At 38.7% G+C, this 12,301-nt stretch overlaps 1 protein-coding gene across 2 annotated transcripts in view; it reads right to left on the reverse strand.

Annotated features, from left to right (window-relative positions):
* The window catches only part of CRADD (CARD and death domain containing adaptor protein), a 205,481-nt gene extending 202,605 nt beyond the window's left edge, over positions 1-2,876 (reverse strand). Inside the window, exons 1-2 of one of the 2 annotated variants that reach the window (XM_090273874.1) lie at positions 2,746-2,876; positions 1,267-1,570 (exon numbers count right to left, since the gene is read on the reverse strand). In XM_090273874.1, the coding sequence (XP_090130000.1) occupies positions 1,267-1,564 (298 nt within the window). In that variant the 5' untranslated portion in view covers positions 1,565-1,570; positions 2,746-2,876. Of the gene's footprint in view, positions 1-1,266; positions 1,571-2,515; positions 2,638-2,745 lie in introns of those variants that run through there. The other variant, XM_090273876.1, reaches the window with a different exon arrangement.
* Positions 2,877-12,301: the final 9,425 nt, after the last annotated feature.

Genomic DNA, 12,301 nt, shown 5'->3' on the forward strand with positions numbered 1-12,301 from the left:
TACTTTAATTTGTCTTTGTTCACACACCTGAGAATTCCTGTGGTCTTCAAAGGCCAACTATTTACAGTTTAAAAAGCATGAAACATACATTTTCTTGTAATTTGGTCATGCCAAGAAATGAAAATATTTTTTTCTTTTTCCACTGGGATTTTACTAGGCCTTCCTAAGTTAACTGGTTATGTCATGCTGATCAGATATTCAGACATATGTCATTAATAAAAATAGAAAAATTAATCATGAATACTTAATAAATGTGGCCTGGAAAAATTCAAAATATGAGCTCCATGAGGCAAAAACAATAAAAGTGGTCTTTTATTACTGGTATTTGCTTTTTAACCAGATAAACTGGTATTTTAAAAACAGCAATAACAAAGTCTAGGGACCACTTTTTGGAGAAGTTTGCACTATTGCTGCTATCAAAAACTCCAGAGAATGTTGATTTCCTAACTCTGTTAAAAATTCGCAAGTCGACTTTCAATTTTTTTGTCAGTTCAGTTCTCTGCTCCTCAATTTTTGTAAAAAGTATAAATCACAGTAGCCGTTAAGAGTGAGCAAGTATTTCATATCACATCTTCCTGCTACAAGCCAGGTTAACGTCATTAAGACTCTCTTTTGCATAGCTTTCAACTTTCCATAAAAATCAAAATGGGTGCCATCACAAACTACTATCCTTACAAAGTTAAATACTCTGGGTGTCTGAACAAACCCAAACTAAAAAGGATGACTTTAAATCAATACCTTTAAAAACAAATTAAGCCAGCCTTCCAAACAATCTCTTTTGGCCATGTAGGACAGCCCAGGGAAGAGGTGGAAGGTGTGCCTTCCTAGAGGCTGTCCCCTCCTTCAGGAACCTGACCTTTTCCAGCCTGCAGTTCTGACAGCCCATGAAGCAGTTATCAGGAGGCCTGATCCCCGCTTTCCCGTCTGCACTTTCCAAGGGGCTCCTGATGGCAAGGGCTGAGATACGACCTGGCTCTCAGATGAGAACATGCCTCCCAAGTGATTTGCCAAGTTTCCCTGGAAGCATTTCTAAATATATGTTCTCTGAGCTCCTGCTCAGTCATGGTTCATTTTTCCTTCTTTCTGGGCACTTCCTAACTCCACCTCCCCATCCCGTCCCTGCAATGCCATGTGTCTTCAGTCCAAACTCCTTACCCACTTTTGGGAACTGCTGATCCCCTCCCAGCCTAAGACCTCAACTTCAAATCCAAAGGCCATAGTGCCAAAATTTTGGATCTGGTTTGAAGCGATCTATCTGAAGCATACCTGCAGGAAGCTCAGTTACGGCTTCTTGTCTTGCTTTCTCCAGCTTTTCCCTGACCCAGGGAAATTCCTGCAGAGAATCTAGGAATGCATCAAATGCTTTAGGGCCTCTGGAAGGTAGGATATCCAGCAGCAGCATTGTTTTCCGGAGGCCTGTGGTTTGAGCTTTGATTTCTTGAACGTGGTTTTCCGTCAAGACCCCTTCCTGGTAAAGATACTGAAGGACCAGTCCCTCCACCAGAACCTCTGCACCCAGCTCCAGGCGAAGGGAGCGAAGCACTTGCTTGTCTCTAGCCTCCATCTCCCCCTGGGAAGAGACAAAATTGTAGCTCAGATTACAGGAATGCTGATGAGCCCCTAAAGCTACTGCCCTGCCATGTCATCTCCTTAAGGAAATCGACATCTTTAAAGTGCCCGCCATGGGGTTTAACGCATGGTTGTTAAGCCAAGTCTAATTAATTTTCATATGTTTCCAAACCTAATGAACAATCCTGAATATGAATCATATTTTCTGTTCTTGCTTTCCGCACAGGGGGTCCCAGCTCAATTCCTTGTTCTATAAAAAAGATTTGGGGAAAAAAGTGGGTCAGACACCCTACTTAAAAGCAACTTTTATCCAAGTATTTCAGCGACACTTCATTTTAACACAGTTGAGAAGAAATAGTGGGGCGTAGGTGCCCCACCATGCAGGTACCCTTCGGAACATGGGCAAGGGGGCCAGAAACTAACGGGCACCAATGGGTTTAAGAATGTCTTAACCTAGGAGAAAAGGCTTAAACACCCATCACCTTCAAGAAAAATATTTAAGTGTTTGTGTCCAGTCCATAGTAATCTTATACGTAGTCAGAGATTTCCACCCATCCTTTGAGGAACTCAGAATTGCCATCGCGACACTGCCGTGACCACACACGCATGGGACACTGAGTGGGATTCTTTTTTTTCTTTAAAATAAAAATGTCCACACGCCAGCCCTGCCAGGCAGGGTTTGAGGGCCTATTGCCAAGACCACTGCGCCAGTGAGCCGAGGGCAGGTCGTGTAAGAAAGTGGCGGGTGCACCCACCCAGAGGGAGTCGCGGCCAGCGACCCCAGCCCTCCGGCAGCCCCCGCGCAGTCGGACTAGCGGCGGGGAGGCCCCTGTGCGCTGCTGGCTGCCAGCGCCCGCCTGCAACTGTGTATCCCTGCCTCACCAGCGGAAGCCCTGTGGTATCACAACCTGGAGGGACTACAAGAGGTTTTTCGGGGTAACCTGACCTGCTAAAAAGAGGGTGCTGGGAATGACGTTCGGAGAGGACCGAGGGGAGAGGTGGGCCCCCAGGCACCCCCACCGCCAGCCGCCCAAACCGGCCCCGCTCGGATGACCGCGAGCAGGATGGGGGGGGGGGGGGGGCGCCACGCCGGCCCAGGCCCTCAGGCCACAGACGCCGCTGTGCGGAGCCTTCGAGAAAAGATGGATACAGGGCTTCTGGTTTCCTGTTACTTACGTTTGCAAACACGTGTCTTAAAAAATAAATCTAAAAGAACTGCAACCGGAATCCAGACTGTTAGGGAACCTATGCCATAAGCACCATCTTTATTTAAGGCGAAAACCCAGAACAGGAAGTATTGTCGCCATCTTTGTTGAGGGCAAAGACAGGAAGTGCTGTAGCTATATTGGGGCTCAAGTGTCGGGCTGAAGCCTTTTCCGCCATGTTTACTGTGGGTAAACAACAGCCAACTGAAAAGTAGCAGCATCACTTAACGGGGTTATTTAAAGGAAAAAGTAATTTGGATAATTACATTTTTAACACGGTGCAGTATTCCCTCACTTATTGAGGGTATTATGTTCTAGGCCCCCCCCCCCCATGAGGTAGGAACTTTACATTTATTCTGCTGTCTTAAACCTACGTAACTTTAAGAATATACATATACAGTACCACAAAATCCTGCAATATAGCAAAAAATCTGTGATAAATAATTAAATATAATATTTTTTAAAATCTCGCGATACAGTGAGGCCACGATAAGTGAACCATGATATAGAGAGGGACTACTGTAACTCCACCACCACCTTGCACACAATTGAAATAACAGATAGTCAGGTCTCAATATACATTTTATCAGCGAGGCCTTACATGACCACTTTATTTAAAATTGCAAAATTCATCTCCTGTAGTCCCATGCCCTTTTCCAGCTTTATTTTTATCTGTAGCATTATCATCATCTTACTAAAACTTCTACTCAGTCATTTATCATCTGTTTCCCGCAGAAAAAGTGCAAGGTCATTTCTTTATATCACAAGGTTCCTGCTCACAAAGTACCGTATTCCCTCACTTATCACAGAAGCCCCCCACGATGTAGGAACCTTACATTTATTCTACACTCTTAAACCTACGTAACTTTAACAATATACATATACAGTACCACAAAATCCCGTGATATAGCGAAAAATCCGCGATAAATAATTAAATATAATATTTTTTTAAATCCCATTATACAGTGAGACCAGGATAAGTGAACTGCGATATAGAGAGGGACTACTGTATCTACAAGTCAACCAGTTAGGATTCAGTTGCAGTGATCAGCCAGCTACTCTAGACAGAGATTTTCCATGGCAGTGAATTGAGTAAATTCAGTAATTGGAAAGGCTGGAGATTTGACATAGAAGCATAACTCCCTAAACAAACACCGACAAACTGGCTCATGGCCACAGCCAGAAAGATGGAGTCAGGAAGCCACTACCCCACAGTTTCAGTCTTCTTAACACTGACAGAGTGATTAGACAATGAAACACTGCTGAAGAAAAAACAAGGTCTCCATAGCTGTATTTGCCAGCAACATCAAAACAGAATCTGCAAAATCTTACTCTGATGCACAAGTGAAGACCCTCCCCCAAAACAGAATTATCTTCTGGAGGTGGGTCCCTTGTAGTACAGGCTTCCCTTGCTAGGTGAGTGTTCTAGGAACCCATCTGTATCCATGTACCAGCTGGCATTGCTCTGAGAGGCTGCCTTCAGCTTCAGTTTTGTTTTGTTTGGTTTGGGTTTTCTGTTTGTTTTTTTGGAGACTCTTTAAAGTGTTTGTCCATTTCATGATATGGGTGATTTACCAATACACCTGCCCACACTGCACTGAGTGTTCCACAGCTTTTGACCAAAAATGTCATGACCTCCATGCCCCACTCTCCTTATTCACCTGATCTCAGCCGAGTAACTTTTCTTTTTTTTCCAGGACGGTAAAAGTCCTCAAAGGGAAACGTTTTGCTAATGTGGAACAGGTGAAACAAAAAATGGCAGAAACACCAAAAGACATCAAAATCAATGCATTCAAAACTGCTTTGAGCAGCAGAAAAAACATTTTGATAGATGTAGTATATCAAATGGAGAGTACTTAAAAGATGACTGAAATTTAAACATGTAAGAATAAATACACAATTTTTTATAAAGAAATTGCAGGGTTTTTTGGTTCCTCACTCATATGCAGTTGGTGAAACAATTCACATACAGAACATTATAAGCAAGAATGTCTGGAACATGCAGTTTGGAGATTTCCAGCTTCTGAAGCACAGAAAAGTATGCTAAAAAGAGAGAGGGGCTGATACTGTGATACTGGGAGGTAGATCTGCTGAGTTCACCACATTTTTAATTTGGAAGCCAAGACAAATGCATGATCCAAATATAAAGAGATACAAAAAAGTCAAATTGAGGTTCTTTCCTCAAATTCCTTTATGAAATGATGCAGTCAATACATACATTTTTTATTCACTTTTAAATCAGTTGGATGGTATATACAGAAATTCATATGTACTGCTAAAACTTAGTTGACAGTAATAACAATAACCCCCTCCAAAAAAAAAAAACTTTTAGTATCCTTATTCCCATAGAAGTTTTCACGAGCAACACCTCTAGTAGAAGATGAAATGTCTTTGTAAGCAAATTAATGGAGAGCAATTCTAAATCTCATGCCTCAAAACCTTCCATTTTTTTTAACCAATTTAAAGTGTTGTTAAACCAATTTACCATTTGACTCTATTATATTTTTACATGGGTGGCAGGTATTAATTTTATAACTAGTATTTTACATATGTGAAGAGTGTAGAATCAAAGTGGTCAAGTGTCTTAGCCAAATCTCACAGTTAATATATGGGTATAGCAAAACCCGAATTCTAACCAGTTGTCTCTGGTTTCATGCTATTTCCAGTACACAGTACACCACACAGCTCTGTATGGTGAAGAGTCTGTTGTTCTAATGACAGCCCAAAATATTGGCAAATCATTCTGGTGCCACCTCCCACTTCTGAGACTCTTAAGTTTCAGGTACTCTGTTGACTCTCTCCCTCTTTCTTTGTCCTGGAATTGCTTTCCTTTCCTGGGCAAGATTTCTGCATGTAGACAGGTATTAGCAACATTCTCTGTTTTTATCCAGATAAAGTGCAGACCTCTTGTGATACTGCCAATAGCTGAGGTTACTGACTTCTGGGAAAGGAAAAAAAATGTATTTTTTCCAACCACAAAGTAAACTTTGATAATTTTCCAACATACAGTAAAGTTAAAACAAATAGCACAGAAAACACCCATATAAAAACTACCTAGTTTAAAACACTTCTTGATGATTTGTTGTATTTGGAAAGGCTTTAGATCTTCTGGGAACTAGAAGGTAACATTGATGATGACATCCAGGGGAAGATGAAGAGCCAACAGTGAGTTCCATGAGAATTCACAGAGAAAAGAGATAAGAGATAGCATGATAAGGTTTAGTTCAGGAGCCAAGGGGCATAGAGTTTTTATGGTGAACAACCTGAGAGGTTAGCATTAAAGTTCTGAATTAAATTCATAAAGTGAAGCCATTGACCATCAAAATCCTCTTCCTAGGGCAGATTTAGATGAGCATCCATGCTGCCTCCCAAAGGATCAGGCTAGTTCTCTCAGTGATTAGCCAACTGCCATCAATTAGCCTGTTGAAGGACCATCACCCTTTCTAGTATACAATGATGCTTCTGAGCAGCATACCAAAGTTTCACCTTCACTTATATAAATATCTGAGGCCAACAGGCCCCAAAGGAATCCACAATAGATCAGGATCATGATCACTCTCCACTCTGTCCTGTCCCCCTCTGTAGGCTGGAACTATGCTCCCACAGAGGATTAAGCACCTGTTACTGAGTGGCAAACAATCCATTTTCAGGAAGGACAGATGTTTTCCTTTTTACCTCTTCCCTACCATGTTTACTTGCATCAGGATTTACCCATTGCAAGTTTGCAAAAGAAAGAATCAAGAAGCTAGAAGAACAAGTGTAGTATTTTTCTGTCTTTCAGTTTGGTCTTTGGCTTTGCAACCTTCAAAACAAAAACTGAAGTTATTTTTTGGTTTCTCCTGCTTCACAGATGTGTAAATTAAGCCATAGAGAAAAACAAATTCATTTCAAGTATATCTGAAACAGTTACAGAAATGGGTCATGAATTAAGTCACAAAGAAACTTCAATAAATTCTGAAAAAATTAATAGCATGCAAACTATGTACTCTACCATTTTACACTGAAATTAGAAATTTTAACAGGATAGCTTCCACAAATTCCATAAGTTTGGAAACTAAATAAATCAACTGTTAAACCCTTGAGGGAAAAAAAAAGTCATACACAGTTGTATTGATACAGCCATAGAGAAAACATTATGGAGATTCCTCAAAAAATAGTAAAAATAGAATTATCATATGATCCAGCAATCCCACTTCTGGGTGTAGATTCAAAGAAAATGGAATCAGTATCTCAAAGAGATATCTGCACTCCCATGTTCATTGCAGCATTATATACAGCAGCTGCAACATAAGTGCCCATTAATGGGTGAATGAAAGGAGAGAAAGAAATATTAAGTAAATATTACTAGGTGAAAGAAATCAATATGAAAAGGTTAGGTACTGTATGATCCCAATTATATGACATTCTGGAAAAAATAAAACTATGGAGACAGTAAAAAGATCAGTCATCGCGTGAGGATTGAAGGTGAGAAGATGAATAGAAGGATTTTTAGGACAGTGAAAATATTTTATATGATACTATAATGATGAATACATGTTATTATACATTTGTCCAAATCCACTGAACATATAACACCAAGAGTGAAACCTAAGGATTATTATGGAGTTTCGGTGATTATGATGTGTTGATGTAGGTTCATCAGTTGTAATGAATGTACCTCTCTGGTGGGGAATTTTGGTAATGGTTGAAGCTACAAATGTGTGAGGTGAAGCGTATATGGGAAATACATATACCTTCCCCTCAATTTTGCTATGAAGCTTAAAATGCTGTCAAACAACATCTTAACAAAAAAGCAAAACAAAAAGAATTCCTGTCATACACTACAACGTGGATGAACATGAAGAATATTATGCTACGTGAAATAAGTCAGACACAGAAAGACAAATACTGCATGATCTCACTTACATGTGAAATCAAAATACGTCAAACTCATAGAAGCAGAGAATATAATGATGATTGCTAGGACCTGGCAGGTGAAGTCAAAGAGATGTTTGTCAAAGGGAACAAAGCTGAAGTTACACAGAATGAATAAGTTCTGGAGAGCTAACGTTCTACATGGTGACCATCATTAATAATGCTACATTGTATATTTGAAGTTTGTTAGGAAAGTAAATCTTAAATGTTCTCATCACACACACACAAAAAGATAACTCTGTGAGGTGATGGATATGTTAATAAGCTTGATTGGGGTAATCATTTCACAAATACAAGGGCGGGCAAAAGTAGGTTTACAGTTGTTCCTGTGGAAAATAATACAAGAATAAACTCGGTGTCACATACAACTGTAAACCTATTTTTGCCCACTCCTGTATACATATATCAAAGCATCATTTTGTATGCTATAAGTATATACAATTTTTATTTGTCAATTATATTTCAATAAAGCTGAGGAAGAAAAGACACACTTCTGACCAATAGAGTATAGAAAGGAAAAAACTCTACAGCAGAGAAACCTAGGGCACCTAAACCATGTGATCAAGGTTAATATCACCAGAAATAAGTTATGTCAATAATCATGTGCCAATATAATGGGACAAGAAGGGCACATCACCGCTGTGGGACTCTCCCTTCAAATTCATAAATTCCCTCTTTTCATGAGAAAACATCAGACAAACCCTAATTGAGGGACCTTCCGCAAAATATCTGACAACCACAATGCAAAAGTGTCAAGGCCATGAAAGACAAGGAAAGACAGAAAAGCTGTCATGGATTGGAGGAGACTAAGGAGAGAGGACAACTAAAGGAAGAGATGGGAGAAAGGAAAGAGGAGAGGAAAGAATAGAAAAGGAAGGTGGTGAAGGACTTGCCCATTGTCAGGAAGATATGAAGACTTCTGGACCTAAATTCTTTCATCTTTGCTATTTTCTTGACATGCAACGAGAATCCCATGCAGCCTCCTTCCCTGTGCCTCTGCTTCCACAAAAAAGATAAAATAGAAATTGTCCAAGAAAATACAGGCATCTATCCCTGTAACTGCAAATCCTAAAACTATACTTGAAATATGCAGCCATGCTGTCCCTCCTTCTGTATAACTCTTGATAAAAGTATTATGCTGCAGATAATATTACCTGAATAATGTGCACCAATTAACTACTAATTTACTCAGTTATGAATTCTAATGATTCCTTTAGTTCTCTAATATCTCGCTTTGATCTTAGGTTAATAATTGCTTACTGTGAAAATCCTGGGACAGTTCACAAAAACCTAAATTGCAAACCTTTCAAAGCAGCCAAATACATTTTTATATAAATTATTGTGCACTAATATAATGCCCCAACAACATTTCAAGATCTTTGAAGTATTATGTAATAAGATTATAGTAATTGATAATACTAGGATTACTGCAATTTATTCATAATTTGACAGCAATAAGTTTTTATTGAGCATTTATTATGTGCTAGGGTGAGTTAGAGCTAATATACAGAGAGATAAATTCTCTGTCTTCATGAAGCTTACAGTCTAGAGAAGACAAACACACACAAGCAACAAAAAATAATAATTACATATTATTATAAATGCAATGAAGGGAGAGTGCTTTAATAAGAAAAACTTGTCAAGGGGCTACGGGACAGGAGCTGATTTCAATTGAGTCTGCAGAAAAAGCCTCTTTAAGAAGGTGACCGTTCCTATTTTTCTTCAAAAAATCTGCAGTAGTCATAAAACTTACTACACACATTTAAAAGAGAAATTAAAAAACCAGTTAAAAAGGTAACATATTAGGACACCTAAAGATATTAGGACATGAAAAATAAGTTTTTAGTTTCTTGGCATTCACAATGAAAAGAAAAAAACCATTGTGTTATATAGTTTCCATCTCTCAAATAAAGAAGACATACTGAGTCATTAAAAATTGCTACAATTTCTCTGACACTAATTTCAAGCAGAAATTTATCGTATGATTCTTTATATAAAAATATCAGATAAATGAATAAACTCTGATTTTTCCTGTTACTTTGCTTAAGATACCAAAATATTCTTCCACTGTATATTTCTGGTATTAACCAATGTAAAGTACAAGATAATACATCCTAGCTGCTGACTGGTATAACCAAATGCAGTGACTGAAAGAAACTAGTAAATGGATGCCATTTGAACTCTCTCAAGTACTACCTAACAATCTAAACTTGGTATCCTAAATGGCAAAATTTAAGAGCTAAATTCTCTGCTGAATATTTATGGGGCTGACACTATGTATCATTGATTGAAGAGAAATCCAAACACTTTGAATTAGCAGACATAAACAGGATTTAACTTAACATTTTGTGATGAAGAATTGGGTGTTCCTTCCATTCTTGATCAAGTGAAGCTGCACTGTCGTTAGGGAAAGTGGCCAAGGTGTTTCTCAATGAACAACAATAAAAAAAGAGCTTGAACCTGTTTAAGCATATGGCTATGTATTTGGCTGAGACCACAGAATTTGACGTCATAAGCACAAAGAAATTATTTTAATTCTCCCAAAAAACCCTGAGTAATTCTGTTACCAGTTGGCCACAGTAACCCTCAGAAAACTTCACATGGACCTCACTGAGAGATTTCTTTCAAGAACGACATTCTGGGTCTGCCAGGATGACTTAGTAAATGTATCAAGCAGTTTAATGAACCAAGCTTTCATCCGGGGTTATTTAATAAAGTCCACTTAAAAATTTTAAAATGATTACTAAATATACTGATCTTTGTTTCAGCGTAATTGAGGCTGGGCTGTTCTTTCTGACAACAATCTACCAAAAGGCTTAGCTGCATTTGATAAAGCAAATATGTACGGCCATTATCCCACAGAAGGGTGCTTCCCTTCCTTCTCATTTGCACTGATAAGTGGGCATGCATCCAATCTATTCACTAGTTATACAAGAAGTATAGAATGTTGAACAAATAGTGGATATTAATATTGAAGAATTAGAACTGTTCTTTGGGGAGACTCATCTAGTAGGGAAAAAAACTCAGCCATTAAAAGTGCTAATGGATTCTGTATGCCTCTTCTCCCCAGATAATGAGAACATGAGTGCTGGAATGCTTTAAGTACTAGTCAACTAGAAGCATGGGATGGGCTGAGATAAGCTTCTCTCCACCCAGAGAAGCTCTCCCATTGACTAGAAGCATAAGGGAGGGGAAAAGACAGTGAGTGATGGCCTGTGGCTGACCTCATCAAATTCATTTGGCCCACATGATTTCTCCTAATGGCCTAAGGACATCAGATATTCAGAAGGAAAAGGAAACACACTATCCCTGTGACTTTTGAGTGGTTTATTATTTTTTTGAGTGGCAGTTTTAGACCATCTTCTCTTGGGGACAGAGAATTGTTTTTCTATTTGGGGGAGTCTGCACTCAAATGACCTAGTACCATGCACACAGCATGTGCTTAGTAAATATGGTTGACCAATAAATAACAAGAGTGTCCTATTGATTTTATTTTACACGCAGTGCCTAATATAATGCTTTACAGTAGGCACTCAAAAACATAGGTCATTAAATACATATAAGACCAGTGTACTTCAACCAGATTTCTTTTTGGCTCCCATTTTTGTATTCTAAAGAATGTGAGAAAGTCAAAAATTCCTATCGATTCATTTTTCTGTGGTTAATTTTATAAGCATTACAGATAATATGTATATACATATATAGAGAGAGGTTATTTCTATTAGGTTTTGTTATGAGTCATAAATGCCTGAAATTTTAAGAATATTCCTAAAACCTCTTTTCATTTCTAACTGTACTTTTTTCCCCCGAAGTACTCTCATCCAACCCATTCCATTAAATATTATCTAAAGGCAAAAAGTCTTTCAAATATTTAGCTCCGGTCAACTTGACATCTCCACTTGGAGCTCAATAGGCACCTCAAACCTAATCTTTCCAAATCTGGACTCCTGATTCTTCTTTCCTCTGACCTATTCCTCCTCAGCTTGCTCCACTTATGTATATAGTACCAACATCCCACGAAGCCGAAGACTGTAGGATTCATCCTTAACTCCTCTCTTTCCCTCACAACTTCCATTCAATCCATCAATAAGTCCCGTTGATGCTATCTTTACAAAATCTCCTAACCCAGTCATGTCTCTACATCCTAACCACCACTACCCTCATCTAAATCACTATCATATCTTGCTTAGACTTCAGAACTTTGCTGTCCTTTGTCATCCAGGTGACATCTTAAGTGTCACCGCCCTAGAGAAGCCTCCTCTAAGTACCTAACCTAAAATTGCTCCCCAGACTCTATCACATCACCTTGTTTCATTTTTTTCTTAGCATTTATCACTACCAGTTAATTATTTGTTTGTTTCTTTGTTTATTGGGAAGGGGAGTATTTTCTGTCTCTCCCCATTAAAACGCATGTCCATAAAAGCAGGGACCTTTGCTGTCTCATTGGCTGCTGTATTTCCAATATCGATTAGGAAATCTGACATATAATAGGTGCTCAATAAATGGTTCTTGAATTAAGAAATCAATAAATTAATTAGTGAATAAGCCTAAAACACATCTGAACATGAAGGATAAATAGAATGCAGAACAACACAGGTTTTTAGATAAAGTAA

Source organism: Furipterus horrens, unplaced genomic scaffold (assembly GCF_987537825.1).
Source record: "Furipterus horrens unplaced genomic scaffold, mFurHor1.1.pri manual_scaffold_4, whole genome shotgun sequence".
Lineage (NCBI taxonomy): Eukaryota > Metazoa > Chordata > Mammalia > Chiroptera > Furipteridae > Furipterus > Furipterus horrens.